The 22,911-nt window shown below is 41.4% G+C and overlaps 1 protein-coding gene across 2 annotated transcripts in view; it reads right to left on the bottom strand.

Annotated features, from left to right (window-relative positions):
- Positions 1-6,317: 6,317 nt before the first annotated feature.
- The window catches only part of LOC144607817 (extended synaptotagmin-2-like), a 159,687-nt gene continuing 143,093 nt past the window's right edge, over positions 6,318-22,911 (bottom strand). For both annotated transcript variants that reach the window (XM_078424942.1, XM_078424933.1), the window contains 6 exons: positions 22,108-22,496; positions 18,534-18,632; positions 17,361-17,492; positions 16,307-16,412; positions 12,192-12,238; positions 6,318-10,108 (listed from right to left, as the gene is read on the bottom strand). In XM_078424942.1, coding sequence (XP_078281068.1) covers positions 10,063-10,108; positions 12,192-12,238; positions 16,307-16,412; positions 17,361-17,492; positions 18,534-18,632; positions 22,108-22,496 — 819 coding nt within the window. In that variant the 3' untranslated portion in view covers positions 6,318-10,062. The remainder of the gene's footprint in view (positions 10,109-12,191; positions 12,239-16,306; positions 16,413-17,360; positions 17,493-18,533; positions 18,633-22,107; positions 22,497-22,911) is intronic.

The raw sequence follows: 22,911 nt of genomic DNA on the forward strand, positions 1-22,911 counted from the left end.
GTTTGTAAAGTCCCGACCCCATCCATGTTTGTCAAGGAGCCGGCGACCGAGGCAGAGACAGTCCCGACCCCATCCACTGTTTCGCATATCAGTTAACCAATGAAAAGATCAGGTCCTGACTTCTACCACCTTCCCCCTCTTGTCTGAAGAAGGGTCCCAACCAGGGCCGTCTTAACGCATGGGCCTGATGGGCACTTGCCCGGGGGCCACGAGCATAGGGGCCCCGTGCTGATCTGTGTATGTTAAGTGACTTGCAATAAATAAATACTACTTTAAAAATGTAGGTTCAATAAGTGCTTTTCGGTAAGTGCTTTTCGGTAAGTGCTTTTCGGTAAGTGCTTTTCGCCGGCACGACAGGGGGGGGGGGCTGGTAGGGAAAGGGGGGTGGGTGAGAGTAATGGTAGGGGCCCCAGTACACTGCTTTGCCCGGGGGCCCATAATAATAATAAGCTGTATTATTGTATAATAATACTGTATAATAATGCTGTAAAAACGGCCCTGGTCCCAACCTGAAATATCACCCATCCTTTTTCTCCAGAGATGCTGCCTGACTCGGAGATTTACTCCACCACTATCTATTTAGAACGGAGATGAGGAAGAACTTTTTCAGTCAGAGAGTGGTGAAGGTGTGGAATTCTCTGCCTCAGAAGGCAGTGGAGGCCAGTTCGTTGGATGCTTTCAAGGGAGAGCTGGATAGAGCTCTTAAGGATAGCGGAGTGAGGGGGTATGGGGAGAAGGCAGGAACGGGGTACTGATTGAGAGTGATCAGCCATGATCGCATTGAATGGCTGAATGGCCTACTCCTGCACCTGCATGAATCCAATTCAAATAGACAATAGACGATAGGTGCAGGAGTAGGCCATTCAGCCATTCAATGCGATCATGGCTGATCACTCTCAATCAGTACCCCGTTCCTGCCTTCTCCCCATACCCCCTCACTCCGCTATCCTTAAGAGCTCTATCCAGCTCTCCCTTGAAAGCATCCAACGAACTGGCCTCCACTGACAGCCACTAAAATGACCAATGCTGCCTGACGTGGTTTTTAATCAATTCACGAATTCAAATTTTCTTGGCTCTAAGTATAAAGTTAAATGTCTTTTCAATTATATTGTGGATACATTAGAGTTCTATTGTTTGCAAACGCCTAATCTCTGCTTCCATGACTTTTTGAAATAAAACAAAAAGAGATACAACTCGTGGAGGTGAAATTATTGTCACGTGTACCAATTAAGGTACAGTGAAACTTGAATTACCATACAGCCATACTAAAAAAAGCAACAAGACACACAACCACATAAAAGTTAACATAAATATCCCGCACAGCAGATTCCCCACATTCTTTACTATGATGGAAGGCAATAAAGTCAAATCCTTTTCCTCTTAATTCTCCCACGGTCAGGGCAGTCGAACCATCCGTTGAAGAGATTGAAGCCCCGGTGTCGGGGCAGTCGAAGCTCCTGCGGCTGGAGCCCCCGAAGTCGGTCTCTAACCAGGGACTGGGAGCTCCACGATCTTAAAGCCCACAGGCTCCCATGGTTGGAGCTCCAAGGTCGATCCCCAACAGGGATCGTTCGATCTATGATGTTAGGTCCTGCAGGGTCCTGTGGTTGGAGCTCCGGAAGTCGATCTCCAGCAAGAGGCCGCCTACTCCATGATGTTAGGCCACTGCGGACGGAAATACAACACAGAAAAAAATCACATCTTCGAGGTAAGAGGTTAAAAAAAGTTTCCCCCAACCCCCGCCCCCGACATAAAACAGGCTAAAGAACACAAAAACACATTTGACACTTGCTGTAAAACAACAAAGAAGTAAGGGACGAGACAGGCTGTTGGCGAGGCAGCCATTGTGGGTGCCACCCGTAGGGAAGATTGCCATTATTGAACAGACTGGCTCTTCTGAAAATGAGAAAATAGTTTATCCCCTGGTATGCTCATCACTAGGTGGCAAGATTGTACTATGGTTCAGCCTTGAATTTTCAGTTTTATTTTTGGTTTAATTTGGGTGATTCTTTAGTTTATTAGTTTTGTGACAAAATCAGTTATTTTCAATTATTTAAATAAAACCAGAAAGTGCATCAATGTCTGGTCTCTATACGCAAAACTATATTGATGTCAGTATTGCCAACAATTTCAAGTCAATTTCAGGTTTACTGTAATTATTTCTGAACCAAAATATTAATTTTCTTCTGTTTCTCAAACTATTTCTGCGCAAGCTTTTGCTCTTCTGAGCTTTTTCCCTCTGTCTCACTGCTGTCCAATTTAATCAAAAACACAATTGGATACTTACTTTGTGCTTCTTGTATAATGCTGGGTTTTGTTCCAGGTCCTTTGTACATGTGACAAGGAAGGTGAAAAGCCATAGAGGTACACAACACGGTGAGAGGACATTGCTTACCCAAGTCATTTTTACCTGAATGTTGCAGCCCAATCTTTAAATAAAGACCCAGGTGCAATGCTGGTTTACAGTCTCGAGATGAAATAAACAGTTTCTGGGCTCAGGCACAGTTTAAGTCTATTCCATTAACAGGAAACAAGTTGATTTTACACCTTGATAAAATACATATGTTAAGAAATTTAAGCCAACTAAACGTAACTGTTTTGATGCAGGGAGACTACTAAAACGAATATTTAATTGTAGAGATAACTAATGCTTATGTCAATAGACAATAGGTGCAGGAGGAGGCCATTCGGCCCTTCGAGCCAGCACCGCCATTCAATGTGATCATGGCTGATCATTCTCAATCAGTACCCCGTTCCTGCCTTCTCCCCATACCTCCTGACTCCGCTATCCTTAAGAGCTCTATCTAGCTCTCTCTTGAATGCATTCAGAGAATTGGCCTCCACTGCCCTCTGAGGCAGAGAATTCCACAGATTCACAACTCTCTGACTGAAAACGTTTTTCATCATCTCAGTTCTAAATGGCCTACCCCTTATTCTTAAACTGTGGCCCCTTGTTCTGGACTCCCCCAACATTGGGAACATGTTTCCTGCCTCTAACGTGTCCAGCCCCTTAATAATCTTGTACGTTTCGATAAGATCTCCTCTCATCCTTCTAAATTCCAGTGTATACAAGCCTAGTCTGTTGAATTACTATTTATTTTGTCACAATCTGGGCACCGCTGACAAACCAAGAATTTATTTGTTGAGAAAGAGATGCTGAACTGATTCCTGAACCACAGTAGTCCTCGGGTTCTCATCCAATCCCACCCAAACCACCCCCTCCCCAAGTACTTTACCCTGCAATTGCAAGAGATATAATACCTGTCCCTATACCTCCATCCATGATCCCCATCAGTCCTTCCAGGTGAGAGAGGTTCATGTGCACCTCATCTGCTGCTTCTGGTATTACTGATATTGCCGTCTGTACATTGGTGAGACCAAGCGTAAACTCGGCAACAGTTTTGTCTAACACTTGATCTCTGTCCTCCGATGCCTCCTGGATCTTCTGATTGCAAACCATTTTAACTCCCCTTCCCCTACTGACCTTTCTGTCCTGGGCCGCCTCCATTGCCAGAGTGAAACTACACTCAAACAGGAGGAACAGTCGCTCATATTTCGCTTGAACAGCTTACAACCCAATGGTATGATCACTGAATTCTCAAATTTTAGGTAACCTCTAACAATCCTCCTCCCTGCCCTGTCCCCCAACTGGACTACACCTATTTATCCCCTTCATTCCTTGCTCTGGCTTCACACTTTACAACTCTTCAAACCTTTTGCCTCACACCTATTTTAATCTCTGGCCTTTTCCAATCGTCTGCCGATCAAAAACTCCCCACGTCTGTGTTCATCTATTACCCGCCACATTTTGTCCTGCTCCTCCCCCCTTCAATCAGTCTCAAGAAGGGTCACAACCTGAAACGTTACCTGTCCATGTTCTCCAGGGATGCTAACTAATCTGCTGATTTACTCAAGCACTTTGTCCTTTTTTTGTAAACCAGCATCTGCAATTCCTTGTTTCTATTGATGAATTATTAGGTATTAAGAGAATCAAGCAGTATGAGACTGGTGCAGAAAAGTGGATCTAAAGTAAATAATCAAATGATTTATTGAATGGTGAAATACACAAATGACTGAATAATTTACTCCTGTTTGTGTTATGTTTTTATGTTACCTCATCTCTAAAATTCAGCTCTTTGGTTCATGTCTGTGTTCAGGTCTGAGGCCAAACAATCTAAGCAAAACTCAAAGTAGGCATCAGTAAACTGTTTTTAGTAAGTATCTTTCCCGTCACTCTTATTCTGAAGAGGGTCTCGACCCGAAACGTCACCTATTCCGTTTCTCCAGACGCTGTCTGACCTGCTGATTACTCCAGCTTTTTATGTATATTAGTATCACTTGACAGTAGTATTGATAATACTTTCCATCACTTTGCTGTTTGATTGAACATCGGTTGATTGAATGATAATTACACACATTGGATCAAAATGCTTTTTCTGAATAGGATTTGGATCTGCAGTCTTTCATACTGTTTGTCTTGCAGCATTTGGCGTATCCATTGTTCTTAATATCAAATGGAGTGAATTAAATTGGCTGAATGGCTTCTGTAATTCTGGGTATCTCACAAGGGCGGCATTTTTGGCTAAATGTGGCTGTGAATTCATTGTTAACATTCATAGACAAATACAGATATAGCATAGAAACAGGCCCTTCAGCTCACCAAGTCTGTGCTGACTATCTACTGTCCATTTACACTAATCCTACATTAAAAGCCTTATTTGTCTATTTCATCAACTCCCTCAATTATTCTACCATTCACCAATCCATGAGGAGGAATTTATGGTGACCAAAATTGATCCACAAAACCACTTGTCTTTTGGATGTTGGAAGGAAAGTGGAGCACTCGGAGGAAACCCACCTGATTTCAGGGGCAATGTGCAAACTTCACACAGAGAGAACCAAACACCACTGTGCAACTCTTTAAATACTTGGTTCTGCCAATAACCCAGACCCTCCGTCTCCGGTTTGCTATTTCATTTATATCACTATTCAAGACTAGGTATAGTAGAAGCTAAAAGCATCAATCTGATCCATTGATAGAAAGGTTGTTTAACTGTCCACTGTGCGCTGTTTTTATTGTTTATTCCGGCTCTTTAGTTTGACACCTCGTTTTTAGCTGTGCCTGCTGCACTCTTCAATGAACCAGCATTGATTTCTTGGCTTGATGGCATTGGTAAAATGAAGGAAATGCGTGGTGATATGGTTACAAATTGTAGCGGTGTACATTTCTGCTGTTGCTGAAGATGGTGCAGAGTGCTTCACAGTAGCCTTGGAACCATTCAACATTTCCTTGATCGTTGTCTGCTTTGATCTGTCATTTTCATCTTTGCACCCTTCCATATCTCTAGTTTTCCTCTCCCCTGACTTCTTACTCTTAAGTTCTCAACCCAAAACATTACCTTTTCCTTCTCTCCAAAGATGCTGCCAGTCCTGCTGAGTTACTCCAGCATTTTGTGTCTATCTTCTTTCAAGCGGCCAGATCTGTTTAAAGTCCTATTCATTATGCATAATTTTAGTGTCACACATGAAAGATGCCTATTCTGTGAATATCAGATTTTGTCTCCACAAGAACTCTATGGTGGCCTGTTTCCCAATTCTATCAAGGATGGACGTTTCTGTTATTGGTAGTTTAGCGAGGGTGAGGTCAGGTAGGTTTATTGTTTTAAATTAAAAATAAACTGATGAAGGTGCCTCGCATCCATGGAGGAAAATGGAGACATTTCGGGTCCGGGTCAGGATCCTTACTCAGTCTGACCTGAAACAGTTGTCTTGGGATTTCTCTCCACAGTTGCTGCTTGCCCCACTATATTTCCTCCAGCAGTTTGTTTTTTGTTCAAGATTCCAGCATCTGCAGTTTCTGACATCTCGATTATGTAGGCATTTGCCAGCTACAGAATATAAATCTATAATGCAGGATGCAGGATGTACAAAATAACAGAGCTGCTTCACAGATTATGTAACATGTATTTAAAGGAGGCTAGAAGATTCACAGAGGTGTGTACCTCACTATAGCATTATAGTATTTTGCCTTTGGTTTCATTACATCCAATCATTTATGAGCGTATGGAACTCTTCCAGCATCCAAACTCACGGTTCTGAGATTCAATGAACCCTATAAATGACAAATGTTGTCTTTTACTTCAGGATGTTTGCTGGATTTTTGTGTAAGCTAATGGCTGCTGATTGTATTGTACTTAAATGTTAGATTTTAAAGACACACATTGTCACGTAACGACTTTCCTCAAATGTTACAAGTGTTGGTTCAATAAACATTAAGAAATGATAAACTAATAAAAGTAAATCTATTTTCTTAATTTTTTTATTGATTGTACATTGCTGCCAGCAGATGCAATTGATGTAGAAGACAAGATATCAAGCACTGCACACTGTAACATGTTCAACAAAACTGAAAGGATTACATTTCAGTGAAGATACCAGGGCCAAAAACCTGATGATTTCCAAACAATGATAGACTTTGGCTTCATTTCTCTTACTGTCAATTCCTTTCTTCTGAATTTCTTCCATTGGCATTGCAAAGCATTTTTACAAAATAAGATTATAATTTCAAGCAAGCCAATGCACAGATATCACAAAAATATTCCATTGCACACCCCGGGCAAATATTTTTTTCTACCTTTGATAGGGAAATAATTTGAACATGTGGCAGATCCTTTATTTGTACCAAGAAATCCACATGGGACAAATTAGTGGCCCCTAATTAGGCAATCCCATTAAATCATTGTTTGAGGTTATGCAGATCGAGTGAGAAAAGTCAACCTTTGTCATCAGGTGACACAACACTTTTTAATTCTTGTGACTAAGGGAAAAAAGATACTTTATGCAACGATGCATTAAAAGTTGAGCAAAAAAAAGTCATAAATACAACAGCTATAAAACAGATCTATCAAGTATGACTATCCTCAAATATGAATCAATGTCCATAATATTTTTATACATCAATATTTAAGGCACAGTAATACCTGCATGGAGCAGACAATGGTAGCTGAACAAATAGACTTGGCTGACTCAACCACAATGTTCTTTGAGCAATGTTCAACACAAAATAGAAGTTACAGAGTGCACTTTTCAGGGAAATTGCAGGAGAAATCTCATTGAGCATCGTATGGTATGAATATTCCAATTTGTTGGAATTTTCTTTTTGATGTTTCTGAATAGGAGGCCTTTAAAAGCTTCAATTAAAATGTTAATAACCCACTACGAATGTCATCAAGTCAGCTATCTTTAGAGCATGATAGAACTGACAAAATACCACCATTGTGTTGACAACACAAAAAGCTGTACTGATATTATTTGCAGTATTTTTAAATCATTATTTGCAATATTTTAAAATCAGTTGATTAAATAATTTAAAATTAATGAACTAGAAACCAGTTGCCATAAAAACAGAAGCTTTTCATTGATTTGGAAAAAAGTATTGCTTCGAGCAGCATAAAACAAATATTAACCACATCTATGAAGATGCAAACAAAAGATCCTTCAAATTGCACAACTCGGCTATATTTTATTAATGCACAATATTCGATTTCGGATTCAAGTTTCATCATTTTCGGCTGGCCTTCTGTCACCAGTTCTATCAAGCTTTGCTATGTTTGGCTTGAACAATGTACTTTCAGAGCAACAATCAAGCCAACCAACAATCAAATAGAGATTGAGAGTGGAGCAAATATTTAGCTCAATGATTGTGTAAAATAAATAGGACTGCAGCGAGTAATATTGATAACACAAGATTATAATTCTGCTCAAGTAAAACCAAGTTTAGTGTGTTTTGGGGACTTCATATGTAACAATAAAACCTCAAACATAAAGCTCAAAACCCCATAATACTGTAGGAACAAAATAAGTTAGGGTAGATACAATGTTAAATATCCAGAACCAAATACCACAAACCCACTTAACAAAGAAGTTATGAACCTTTCAGCTGACCATTTAAATTTACTGGGGTTGAATGAAACTATGCGCAATGCCTAAAGGAACCAACAAGATATGCTTTATTAAAGAGTCATTGACCTGAAACATTAACTTTGTTTCTCCATCCACCGATGCTGCCTGAGTATTTCCAGTGTTTTCCATTTTTATCTAATATAACGGGCCTTTCTGCATTTTAAAGAATAGCAATGTCTCAAACATGTTTTGAAGCTTAAATTGGACTTTTGGCATGTGTGCACCCATATACAATATGTGTAGAATAGGAAACCAGTTTCATAATGGAGTGTCCTGGCTCATAAATAAGGTGTCTGGGAATATTTATTCTGATTCCCTAAAGGGCTGGGTTCTTGACTTCATACATGCCGACAGAGAAAGGAAACCGAGGACAAAAATCAATGCATCCTTAAACATGAACTGAACAGTCTGGAAACAGTAGATCAAGGAATCGTGAATGTTCACAGGAAGAACACAACACAACTGTAGAGGTTGAGGGTAAATGTCTGAGCAAAGAACTTCCAGGACATATGGTGACTACAAAGAGATATGTAGGTCAGCTAAGTAAGTGGGAAAATGCAGTATAATGTGGGAAAATGTGAAATTCACCATTTTGGCAGGAAGCATAAATCAGTATATTATTTAAATGGTGAAAGACTGCGACGCCCTGAGACATAAAGGGATCTGGGTGTTCTGGTCCATAATTTGCAAAAGGCTAAAATTACGAAGGTAAAGCAAATAATTGAGAAAACTAACAGAATGTTACTTTTTGCAAAGGATTGAATATAAAAGATTATTATGGTTCAGTTACAAAGGACCACATCTGGCATACCTGGTACAATATTGGTCTCCTTATTAAAGGAAAAATGGAAATACATCGAAAACAGTTCAAAGTAGCTTTACCAAACTAATAGCCGGAAGGATGGGTTGTCTTATGAGGAGAGGTTAGACATACGAGGCATGTATATGTCAGAGTTTAGAAGAGCGAAGGGAAATTTGAAGCATACAAGATCCTGAGAGGTTTTCACAAGGTGGATACGGAGAGGATGATTCTCTTGTGAGAGAACCTTGAGCTGGTGTTCACTTTTTAAAAATAAAAGGATCACCCATTTAAGTTAGATGAGGCACAATGTTTACTCTCAGAGGATTGAGTATCTAACTCTCTTCCAGAAAGGACAGTGAAAAGCCAGTCTTTGAATAGTTTTATGATAGAGGTAGATAGATTCATAATAAGAGTGGTTTCCAGTGGTCGGTGGGAATGCAGTGCTAAAGGTACAATTGAATTACCCATGATCATACATTGAATGTCAAAGTATGCTCGACGCATAGGTGGCTTACTCCTACCTCTAATTCATGTGTTCATGAATTATGCACACAGCTCCACAGTAGTTTGTCAAAACTAAAACAAATAATTGGTTTTGAATCCCTGTGCTGATTTCCAGATTGCCAAATGAAAAGTTTAGGTTTCCTGCTCCATGGCTTGTATTCATTTATCGCTGCTAAGTGCACTGTGTAACATAGGAGACCTGATAAGTCAGTAAGGCCTGTATATTTCATTTCACAGCACACATTTCAATGTAGAATACACTACAAATACATGGCTACCAGAAAGAGCACAAGGCAACTGCTCAGTGAGACATGCCTGCCATTTTAATAAATGCAATATCCTTCCATATCCTTCCCAAACTTCAGACATTGCATACTCAATACATAAATCACATTTGCTGTATTTACACATTATACATTGCAAACCTACAGAAAATAAGTCGGAAGTAATCCTGAATCAACATTCTGCCTTGCAGTAATTTACAGTCTTGAATATGAAATATTTAATGACCAAGGGGACACGGTTAGCATGTACTCCATGCACTGTGCTACCAATAATTGTTTATATATTTTTTTTAAAGTCTTAACCAATAAAAGTAGGTGTTTTTAAAATGCAACAGTCAGCACTAAAACCGAGTGAAGTATATATGGGGAAGATGACATTTACTGAACAATCTGTGATGCATTCATTGGCACGTGTGCAAAGCTTTGTGTGGTGCTGGTGCTCCCAGGATAATTTTTAAAAAACAGATAAAAGCCTTGGAGACCAATGGTATTGACACTGGGTTGGTACTTCTAGGTCTGGGGCTGGTGCTTTGCGCCATCTTCTGTCAGATCGTACCTGGAAGATAGTTAAAGACACGATTACCTGTGCTGTTGAAAACTGGTCCAAGGCAAGCATTTGCAATCACCTTCTGAACCGAAAGAAGTGGTGAATTTTTTCATGCTGTACTGATCTGTTTTTATTTGCTGATGTCAGACTGAGAAATCAAACCAAAGACTCTAATGTTGACCGGAATCAATTTCAGCAGCTTTCCATAATGTGCTTGTAGATAGTGTTCACAAGGCAATGAGAATCAAACTGATCAAGCCGCAAATGATTTACAATTAAACCTAGTGCTCAAGAGCCATACAGCATGGAAACAGGCCATTCAGCACAACTCGCCCATGCCGACCAAGATGCTCCATCTACACGGGTGCATCTGCCCGCGTTTGGCCTATATCCCTCTAAACCGTTCCTATCCATGTAGCTGTCCAAATATCTTAAATATTGTTATTGTACCTGGTCAATTAAATCTTTTGGCAGCCTGTTCCATATACCTACCACCCTCTGCATGAAAAGTTGTCCCTCAAGTTCGTATTACATCTTTCCCATCTCACCTTAAACCTATACCCATAGTTCTTGATTCCCCAACTCTGGACTCTTTATCCAACCTATCTATTTCCCTCATGATCTAATGTATCTCTATAAGATCACCCCTCAGTCTCCTGCACACCAGGGATTAAAGCCCTAGCCTGCTAACCTCTCTCGATAACTCAGGCCCTCAAGTTCTGGCAACATCCTCATAAATCTTCTCAGCACTCTTTCCGCTTAACACCATCTTTCCAATAGCAGGGTGACCAAAACTGAACAAAATACTCCAAATGTGGTCTCACCAACATCTTGTACAACTGAAACATAACATCCCAACTTTTATGCTCAGTACCCTGATTGATGAAGGTTGACGCATGGAAAGATTTTTTGACCACCCTATCTATCTGTGAAGCCACTTTCAAAGAACTATGTGCCTATACTCCTGGAGCCTTCTGCTTTGCAACACTCCCCAGAGCCCTGCCATTCACTGTGAAGGTCCTGTCCTGGTTTGACTTCTCAAAATGCAATATCTTTCACCTATCTGCATTAAAATCCATTAACCATTCCTCAGCCCATATGTCCAATTTCAGCAAAGACAATATGCAATAAATATATTTACAATTGCCTTTGGGCAAGCCATTACATTCTTTGCTTTATCTAAGCTCCACATTAATACATTCTAAGATCACAAAACACAGAAATAGTGAATACATTGTGACTGGATAAGTGTACTGTTCTTCTACTTTGGAGACCTAAACCATAGCAGTACATTCCCACATCAATACCTGCACCCATGCTTTCATCAACCCGCCTCATTTTATTAGATGGTAAAAATTACTCAGTAAAAATTATTTAAAATTTACATCCAAGTATTCAACCCATTTCCTGCTTCACCCTTCATCTCCCCTGCCCCTTCTCAAAGCAGCATGAACGCTCACACCCTTGGCCTATTGTCTCCTGCCACCCATGACTCCATAGGCCACAGGGTTTGGAAATTCCCTCACTTCATACTGCCTCCTATCTCCTATCTATCTCTATAACACTGCAATGTGCCTTTGTGCATCGAATAGCTCTGCCCAGGACAGGAAGGCTCAGCTGAACGCACTATGGGAACTACACTCGCCCCCCTGCAGGACCTATACATCAGGAGGTGCAGATCCAGAGCCAGCAACATTATGGGGGACCCCTACCACCCCAGCAACAGACTGTTCCAGCTGCTACGGTCAGGCAAACACCCCCACTGTGAAAACAGAGAGGATAAGACAGAGTTTCTTCCCACAGGCCATCAGGACTGTTAACTCTCATATCACCAGGGACTAATTTAATTTACTGTATTAATTTATTTTTTGTGTTAAAAGAAAAATATATATTCTGTTTTGTAGTTTAGCACAATCCGCAGGCATTGCCACTTTCATTTCACTGCACATCTTGTATATGTATGTGACAAATAAAGTTGACTTGACTTGACTTGGATATCTTGTTCGAAAACTCACGGTGGTAGCACCTTGTAAGGTGCATTCCTAAGCAGACAGTGCTCTGGTATGCAGTAACCTGAAGCCTTGGTACTTACCACTGTGTAGAGCCTTTCGTCACTTCCTCAGTCATTTCTATTAATAGCTATACAGAAAGAATAATAGAGATTATAAAGCATCCTTACACTAGAGATCTGAACTATTGTATTTTATTATTTCAAACAGACTGGTTTTACTGTGATTTTAAATATTTTTCATTTAGAGGTAATAGTTAAAAAGAATGAACCCAGAGTGAACAATATGCATTAAAAATTATCATGCAACAAAGTGATGCTTCATGTTAATAGATTGCTTTCTCCTTCACCATCTTTTGCAGTTATTTTGCCCTATTCTGGCCACATCACTGACACGCACAGCCCTCTACTCCATATGTTTTAAATTAGGTTTGAATGGCAAAATCACTCCATTAAGAGCACAATAGGGTGTAGATTGGATGGATGCAGAGTTTTACCTAGAGCTGGGAAATCAAGAATTAGAGAGCATTAGTTTAAAGTGAGAGGGGGAAGAGTTAATAAAAACCTGAGGGGTCAGCTAAAACATTATGACCTGACGAGCCAAAACATTATGACCACCTGCCTAATATGCTGTTGGTCCTCGGCCTGTGCAGCCCCATACGCAGCAGGGTTCGATGCACTGTGTATTGTGACACATTCCTCCTGTGAACACCATTAAAATTTTCTGTGATGTGCCACAGTAGACCTTCTGTCGGTTCGGGCCAGACAGGATAGTCTTCGTTGCCCTCGCGCATCGATGAGCCTTGGGCGCCCAACACCCTGTCACCAGTTTGTGGTTTGTCCCTCCTCGGACCACTGTCGGTAGGTACTCACCACTACTGACCGAGAGCACCCCACAAGCCTTGCCGTTTCAGAGATGCTCTAACCCAGTCGTCTGACCATAACAATTTGGCCCTTGTCAAAGTTGCTCAGGTCTTTACTCCTGCCAATTTCTCTTGCATCCAACACATCAACTTCAAGAACTGGCTGTTCACTTGGTGCCTAATATATCCCACTCCTTGACAGGTGCCATTGTAACAAGATAATCAATGTTATTCACTTCGCCTGTTAGTGGTCATAATGTCTTGGCTGATCGAATATTGAACGAACTGCAGAGGAGGTAGCTGAATCAGATACAAGAACTACATTTACAAACCATTTGGACAGGTAAATTGAGATGAAAGGTAGAGGGATATGGGTCAAATGTGGGCAATAGGACAAGCAGTCTGTTCGTCTTTTTTCCTTTTTTTTTTGTTGTGTGTCGGTGTTGGGATGGTTTTTGTATTTTTTTTGGTTGTGTATGTGTGGGGGGTGGTGGTGTGGGTGGGGGGTGGCGGGGGAAACTTTTCTCTTCCTCACGGCGCGGGGTGCGGCTCGGCTGCGGGGCCTAACATCGCCCGGTGCGGCTCGGCCGCTGGACTTTACATCGCCTGGTGCGGCTTGGCCGCTGGACTTAACATCGCCCGGTGCAGCTCGGCTGCGGGACTTAACATCGCTGGTGCGGCTCGACCACGGGACTTTTCATCGCTGGTGCGGCTCGGCTGCGGGACTTAACATCGCCCGGTGTGGCTCGGCCACGGGACTTTACATCGCTGGTGCGGCTCGGCCACGGGACTACATCGCCCGGTGCGGCTCGGCTGCGGGACTTTACATCGCTGGTGCGGCTCGACCACGGGACTTTACATCACCCGGTGCGGCTCGGCTGCGGGACTTTACATCGCCAGGTGCGGCTCGACCACGGGACTTAGCTGCGCAAGGCTTGGTCGCGGGGCCTTTCATCGCCCGGCTCGGCCGCGAGACGTTTCAGCACCCGGTGCGATTCGGCCGGGGGGACTTCCATCCCCTTGCGGGGACTGTGCGGGTCGGTCGGGGACGAGCTGTCTGTCCGTGGGCGTGGGGAAGAGAGTGGAAGTTTTGTTGCCTCCATCACAGTGAGGGGGTGTTTGGAGTCACTGTGATGGACGTTTGTGTTGGGGCTATGTGTCTTGTGTTCTTTTTTTTTTCTATGACTGCTATGTAGTTTCGTTCGGTACTTCGGTACCGAACGACAAATAAAGCTCTGTTATACTGTTATACTGTTATGAAGGAATTGGGCAATGTGCCCGTTTCCGTGCTGTATGGCTCTACAGCACGATGACCAAGTTACCAATTCAACGAGTAACTGTTTAAGCAAGGGGTTATATATCAACACTGAATGCATGACTGAAGGCTCGGAAGACAATGTCATCTTCAGATATTTGTCTCATCTGTCTTTGAGATGGTTTCATTACCTTCTCAACTTCTGCATTTTAATTTCAAAGTCTTGACACCATTTTTTACCACATACCCTAATCGTTTCACTACCTTATTATTATTCTAATGTTCATGGTCCTTAACTATTCTAATGCTCACGATTCCTTAAGATTCGTTAAGTGGTGGCACAGTGGTGCAGCGGTAGAGTTGCTGCCTTACAGTGCCAGAGGCCCAGGTTCGATCCTAACTACGGGTGGTATCTGTACAGAGTTTGTACGTTCTCCCTGTGACCGCGTGGGTTTTCTCCGGGTGCTCCGGTTTCCTCCCACACTCCAAAGGTGTGCAGGTTTGTAGGTTATTTAACTGGTAAAAATTGTAAATTGGCCCTAGTATGTAGTATGTAGGATTGTGTTAGTGTACAGGGGGTGATCGCTGGTCGGCGTGGATTCGGTGGCCTGTTTCCACGCTGTATCTTTAAAATCTAAAGTCTGGTTGACCTAGCACATGGTAATAAGAAGGTAGACACAAAATGCTGGAGTAACTCAGCGGGTCGAACAGCATCTCAGGAGAGAAGGAATGTGTGACGTTTCAGGTCGAGACCCTTCCTCAGACTGAGTTACTCCAGCATTTTGTGTCTACCTTCGACACATTCCTTCTCTCCCGAGATGCTGCCTGACCCGCTGAGTTACTCCAGCATTTTGTGTCTACCTTCGACACATTCCTTCTCTCCCGAGATGCTGCCTGTCCCGCTGAGTTACTCCAGCATTTTGTGTCTACCTTTGATTTAAACCAGCATCTGCAGTTTTTTTCCTTCACATGGTAATAAGAAACTGCCAACTTCCAAGGAAATGATATCCTTGCAGATGCAAGGAAGATGTGAAATTAGATTAGTTCCACAGTCAGGTAAACAGTTTAGCTCATTCTCATGCAGTAATTATTTCTGATTTTAACTCCTTTCCTTCCTATTTTGGTCCTGCAAAGGCAAAACGACCCTCTATCACTTTAAATTGTATGTTTCACAGTAACTAAATATCCTGTGCCATTTACACTATTCTTTATTTAAAGCCTCTCATATAAATTCTGTTGTAGCAGACTTGCTGTATTCTAAATGGAAGTTAAAGAATTTTTAAATTGCAGTAACAGGTTTCTTGGAAACATCAGCTCTATTCCTTTTTCCATAGTTGTCACCTGATGTGCTGCGCATTTCCTGCATTTTCAGTTTCTATTTCAAATCTACCAAGATGTTTCCAAGACTGGAACATTAGAGTTGTGAAAATAAACTGGAATTATTTTCCTTGGAATTGAAAAGGCAGAGGGAGAGAACTGAAGAGAATAAACAGCATTATCAGGGACTAAGATGGAGCTTTTTTCCCCTTGGCTGAAGGATCTAACATCATGGGGCTGAAATTTAAAGCAACTGGTATGGGTATTAGAAGGAAGAAGAGGATTTGTGTTTAATCCAGATTAAACCAGAGTCTGGCACTCACCCCCTCAACCAGAGGATTGGCAGAGAATCATTACTACATTTTAAAATAATCATAGATCTGTGATCTGAAGGAGATGGAAGGTACAAATAGATTGGTTAGCTCTTTTTTGAAAGACACAGGAACGATGGACCAAATTTCCTCCAATGTCACAAATCCTCTTTGATTTGAACCAAGCTTTTGATTTTCTGGAGACAAAGAGAACTGCAGATTCTGGAATTTTGTTCAAAACACCAGCACTTTGTGCTTTTAATTTTCTGTCCTAGCTCAGTGACAAAATTATTTTGATGATGGTCCTGTGCAAAACAACTGGTAGATGCACTACATTAAAGCAGCTATAAAAATGTGAATTACCAAAGTTTTCATTAAAACAATGAAAAGCAGATAAATTCTTTTGAGCATAAAATTCTGCATTCTGCAGGTACAGTACATAATAAAACTTGCCTTTCCAAGCAAACCTTTGTCCCTTGATAAAAAACCACCACTGTTCTTCACAGCTACATCCAGAGTCCTCTTCGGTACCTCAGTAGGTGACACAGCAAACTCAAACCTGACAAAGAAAAGATTAGGAATATTTTCAAAGAAATTCTGCTTTATTAACCAAAATCATCTGCAGCCAACTGCATTAACTACCATGCATTACATGGTACTCATGAGATTAACTATCCCATTGGCATATTTAACCCGATTACTGCATTAAAATAGCTTGTGTCCCATTCACGAGACATAGCGTAAATTTCTCGTGAGATTTTGAACAAAGTATCCTACTAATGTGCATGCTATTTTGTGCTGCTATTTTAGTCCATGGATCAACAGAGTCACCGAACAGTGATCTCACTTACTTCCCTACAACTGGTTGAAACCAGACAGCTGAATGACAGCAGAAAAGTCTCCCTTCTCCTCCTGCCTGAGAAACACATGAGGGGATATGGCATTACTGTGCGAGAGAAGGAAAAACGAGTTAACACCACCCTCTTTCCTTCTCCCCATGGCCAGTTCCTAGATGCCACCGACCTCCATCTTGTATTACCATCAGCAGTGAACCTAACTAAAGTTCAAAGTGGAAAGACAACATTGATTCTAGTCTCACCCAGGTTTCAGTGTAAACACAATACCTTGCAGGCACTGGAAAACAAAACTGGGGAATATCAGCCGATTATTTATTTATTTTTTTCTATTCCCAGCACAGTAAAACAGAAAGCAACTGAACTCAGCACGGCATAGGGTTGAAACCTGCATCATCATCAATCAATGAGATTCAGTCCATATCAGGTTGACCACTGAGTGCAGAGAACAAACCAAACTTTTACCCCAAAAGCATTCTCGACAGAAAACAGTAATGATACGCTAAAATGCTTTTATTTTGCAAATCCAGCGATTGTTGCACATTGTATAGAAATTGTATTCCCAGTATTGAGTTTTCACCCACTCCAAGCAACAAAACAGTAGCCTAATGCTGGAATATTTTCAAATAAATGAAAAAGGATATTCCACTCACGTTTCATCAAAGACTGGATTTAGCTGTCTTTTCAACACAGATGTTTTTCTCCTTCCTGATCTTCTCTTGTCAGGCAGTAAATATAATCGAATATATGGATCTGAGCCATCCTCAGAAAAAGCTATTAAATTCCTGCAGGGGAAAAAAAAGATCGTAAAGTAATGATTATAATAATGTGTAGGAAGGAACTCTTTCTTTCATATGTCAACTACAACAATCAAAAGTGGCAATTGGTGGTTCAGAGTACCATGGTTGACGCTTTGTTGCAAATTTTGCCAGTTCTGTAGAACTACCCAGGGTGAACGACGAGGACGTAAAGCAGCTCCCACCACAGGAAGGGACTGCAGGTGCTGGTTTAAATTGAAGATAGACACAAAATGCTGGAGTAACTCAGCGGGTCAGGCAGCATCTCTGGAGAGAAGGAATGGGTGACATTTCGGATCGAAACAGTCTGAAAAAGGGTCTCGACCCGAAACGTCACCCATTCCTTCTCTCTAGAGATGCTGCCTGCCCCGCTGATTTACTCTAGCATTAGATGACGATACAATCACCTTGGTTTCTTGATACAAAAGACGACAGAAAAGATACAAAAGAGGAACTCAGCAGGTGAAGGAGCACTTTGTGTTTTGCTCAAGTTTCCAGCATCTGCAGTTCGTTGTATCTCTAACATTTACCCGAGGTCCTTCTTTATATGTTAAAGCCAACTAATATGTTATTTATTTTCTTGTTGATGTTTTATAGTTCACTGCACAGTTTATCTCCCAGTAACAGCAAAACATTTCAATGTGGGGCGAGACACAAATCAACTAAGTTTAATCTCTAAACCACTCAATCAACATTCGCAGTGCGATACAAGATAGCTTCAGAGTGAAGATTTCAGGCATACAAGACCACTCCTTGCTGCCCACAAGCAACAAATCGTGGGCTTATCTTCATCCAACTGAGCTATCTCTATTCTCTTCCTAAGTCACATTGAAGGATAGAAGCAGGAGTCAGTTTTACTATGAGATAACTAGCTGCTTTTAGTTTTTATCACCAAGACATTCAACAGGCATCTGTGATAAACTTGATTCTGGAGTGAGTAATCCAGTCCACACACTAAACTGCAAACAACCTAGTTTACAAACCCCATACATACATAAAAGCACATCACCAACACGCTCGGTCACCTACCGGCAAGCGTGTACAACCACAATGAGCTTGTTTCTTTGAGAACTGTGGCGAAGAGTTAGTTGAATCTGACCCAGCGGTGACTGGCCAAGAGTAGTTCCACTGCAACACACAGATATTCACTCAAAATTACATTCTGTTGAAATGTAAGAGTCACTTAATTCATATAAAACAGAAGATCAAAGAGTAATATGCTTTAAAACAATGAAGTGTATAAAATTTAGTTAGCAAGAATATCAATGCACTCAAAGAAAAGCGGTTTGGATTGAAACCTGTAAGATTCTGTAAATTCATGACGGAGCAGATTTGGAAAGAATGTTGTTTGTTGAAGGAGAATCCAGATCTAGTCTTTGGTATTCTTCCTCAAATGGCAGTGGAAACAAAATCTCTGAATATTTTCAAGGCAAAGGTCGATAAATTTTATGATAGATGAAGGTCTACCATAAAAAGACAGAATGCTGAGTTGAAGTTTCAAACAGATCACAGTGAACTGATTAATTGGTAGAGCAGACTTAAGAGACTGAGTGGAAAAGACCCTTGACGAATCCCTTGACGAAGTTCTTTGTATCCTTGCTAGCCACAGGAGAAATGCCAGAGGACAAGAGAGAAGCCTTTATGCTGTTGCTTTGTTTAAGAAGAGAAATAGGGATAAGCCAGGAAATTATAGGCCGGTGAGCCTGACCTTAGTGGTAGATTGGAGATTGTTCTTAGGGTTTTAATTTACTCTAATTTGGAAGGAAATGTGATAATTAATTACAGGCAGCATGGTTTCAATGTGGGGCTAGATCATGCCTTACAAAATTGATCCAGAAGATTAATATGTATAGGATCCATGGTGGTTTGGTCAGGCCCTTAAGAGTATTGATATATAGTGGGATCTTGGGATTTAAGTCCATCGCTTCCTGAAAGTAGCAACAAAGGTAAAGAAGGCATCTGGTATGCTTGCCTTCATAGGTGAAGGCATTGAGTATATGAGTCAGGAAGTCATGTTGCAACTTTTTATCAAACTTTGGTTAGGCTGAATTCAGAGTATTGTGTGCAGTTTTGGTCACCCTATTACAGGAAGGAGGTGGAGGCTTTGGAAACAGTGCAAAATAAGTTTACTAAGATACAAACTGGATTAGAGGCTATCAGCAAAAAAGAGGGGTTGGACAAATATGGATTGCTTTCTCTAGAGAAATATATCTGTGTATACAGTGGTGGTTTGTGTAAATAAGAAAATTAATTAGGCCAGTTTTTAGTTTTATGTTTTTGGAATCTTGAGTGTTTTATTATCTCGCTACTTAAACGTGTTCAATTTTATTTTCATTTTAGGGGAAAACCAAAGAAGATACCTGGAAAACAGAGGAATTGCTCAAGCATATTAAAGTAATTGCTTTTATTTTCAAAATAAAGTGCAAACATATTCTAGTAACAATAGCAGAAATTACTGTACTTTAGCCAGTTTCACAAGGCAATTCAAACAAATAGATATACATATATTGCCTTTCCTGGCTCAATACAAGATACGAATGGTGCATCAACTCAGTAGGATTAAGCTCCACTGCCACAGTGAGAGTTCAATTGCTTTGGCATTTAACTTCCAGCAAGTTCCCAACTTCTGCCTTGCAGGAAGAATGTGTGGAAATTAGAAATGCTGTGACCAATACAGTGTAGTTAGCCAGCGCATCTCCACTGAATCACTGTGGGTCATCAGCAAGATCTGGTCCCTAAATCTCATAGAAACATAGAAAATAGGTGCAGGAGTAGGCCATTCGGCCCTTCGAGCCTGCACCGCCATTCAATATGATCATGGCTGATCATCCAGCTCAGTAACCTGTACCTGCCTTCTCTCCATACCCCCTGATCCCTTTAGCCACAAGGGCCACATCTAACTCCCTCTTAAATATAGCCAATGAACTGGCCTCAACTACCTTCTGTGGCAGAGAATTCCACAGATTCACCACTCTCTGTGTGAAGAAATGTTTTCTCATCTCGACCCTAAAAGACTTCCCCCTTATCCTTAAGCTGTGACCCCTGGTTCTGGACGTCCCCAACATCGGGAACAATCTTCTCACATCTAGTCTCTCCAACCCCTTAAGAATTTTATATGTTTCTATAAGATCCCCCCTCAGTCTTCTAAATTCCAGCGAGTACAAGCCCAGTCTATCCTCATATGAAAGTCCCGCCATCCCAGGGATCAATCTGGTGAACCTTCTCTGTACTCCCTCTAAGGCAAGAACGTCTTTCCTCAGGTTAAGAGACCAAAACTGCACACAATACTCCAGGTGCGGTCTCACCAAGGCCCTGTACAACTGCAGCAGAACCTCCCTGCTCCTAAACTCAAATCCTCTTGCTATGAATGCCAACATACCATTCGCTTTCTTCACTGCCTGCTGCACCTGCATGCTTGCTTTCAATGACTGGTGCACCATGACACCCAGGTCACGTTGCATCTCCCCTTCTCCCAATCGGTCACCATTCAGGTAATACTCTGCTTTCCTGTTCTTGCCGCCAAAGTGGATAACCTCACATTTATCCACATTATATTGCATCTGCCATGCATTTGCCCACTCGCCTAATCTATCCAAGTCACTCTGCAGCCTCCTAGCATCCTCCTCGCAGCTAACACTGCCACCCAGCTTCGTGTCATCCGCAAACTTAGAGATGTTGCATTCAATTTCCTCGTCCAAATCATTAATATACATTGTAAATAACTGGGGTCCCAGCACTGAGCCTTGCGGTACCCCACTAGTCACTGCCTGCCATTCCGAAAAGGACCCGTTTATTCCTATTCTTTGCTTCCTGTCCGCCAACCAATTTTCTATCCACCTCAACACTTTTCACCTTCAAAATACTAGCAGTTGTCAGGCTTTTAAGAAACATGATTAATTTGTGCAGGATTGAACAGGTACTACAATTGCTCTGCATTGAGCTGCCCATAAACACACTTATTCACATTAGTTTATATTAATTTACACTCCATTATACCAAGCCAGCAGAGTATTCATCAGATTAGATCGAGTTCCATTGCAGATGACGTGGAGAATATGTTGACTTAAAAAACTAAATATTCTGAGATTTTGTTTATATCTTAACCATTAATAACCAGTCTTGTGCTCATTGACTTACAAAAGCTTCCAGTTAATCAGTACCTCAAATTTACAATTATTTTACAATCTTCTTTTCAAACTACTCCATACTCTGCCCCTTACCATTTTCAATATCTCATAAGCCTATGATCACATGCCTTTCAATTCTAACCTTCTGCATTATTCCTATTTTAATCATTTCATCATTGCCACCTCTGCCTACTTAAAAGCTACAACTGTGTCAGGATTTAATCTATCGTTATGTGCCACGGTCCCAAATTCAGCAAGTCTCTCTTGGCAATTAGAAATGTTTTACTCTATTAAAGGCACAATGTAAATACAAATTGTTATGCAAAGCCAGAAAAAAAAAGCTTTCTTTTAGGTGTATTTATATTGCAACAAATAAAATCTAAAGATTCGATAATTAAAGCTGGCTTGCACAAATGGAATTATGAAATTCTGTTTGGCCCATCTCCCCTCAATGTAAAAGTGAGTAAGGATTTTACTTCTGTAGTTGCCGCAGCCTCTGGTGTAACTCTTGTGTAGCGAAGGGTAGTGACACATCTGAGGCGATACTTGGGGTCGATTCTTTGGCCGCAAGGCGTGATGGAGAGCCTGTTTGACTGGAGGTGACGTTGATCATGGATGTTGGTGGAAAGCTTGTGGATCTTTGGGGGCTCTGGGAAGAGGTACTGGTCTCCGCCTTGTCCACTTTCTCAGCTTTTTTGACACTGTCAGCAGCAGGCACAGCTAGGGCGGCTTTGCTTGATTCTGTCGGGACAACCGGCTGCATTTTTGGCGTGGACCTTCTGTTGTCCTTGCCTTGAGATGACTGTTTCTTTAATTGAACGGAGGAATGACCTGGAGCTTCATCTTTTTTTTGAATCGCAAGGATCTATGTATATGAAAAAAAAAAGAGAATTACTCCAAAACTTAGACAATAGACAATAGGTGCAGGACTAGGCCATTCGGCCCTTCGAGCCAACGCCGCCATTCACCGTGATCATGGCTGATCATGCACAATCAGTACCCCGTTCCTGCCTTCTCCCCATATCCCCTGACTCCGCTATTATTAAGAGCTCTATCTAACTCTCTTGAAAGCATCCAGAGAATTGTCTTCCACTGCCTTCTGAGGCAGAGAATTCCACAGCTTCACAACTCCGAGTGAAAAAGTTCTTCCTCAACTCCGTTCTAAATGGCCTACCCCTTATTCTTAAACTGTGGCCCCTGGTTTGGGACTCCCCCAACATCGGGAACATGTTTCCTGCCTCTAGCGTGTCCAATCCCTTAATAATCTTATAATAACTTGA

The sequence above is a fragment of the Rhinoraja longicauda genome, chromosome 2 (assembly GCF_053455715.1).
Source record: "Rhinoraja longicauda isolate Sanriku21f chromosome 2, sRhiLon1.1, whole genome shotgun sequence".
Taxonomy (NCBI): Eukaryota; Metazoa; Chordata; class Chondrichthyes; order Rajiformes; family Arhynchobatidae; genus Rhinoraja; species Rhinoraja longicauda.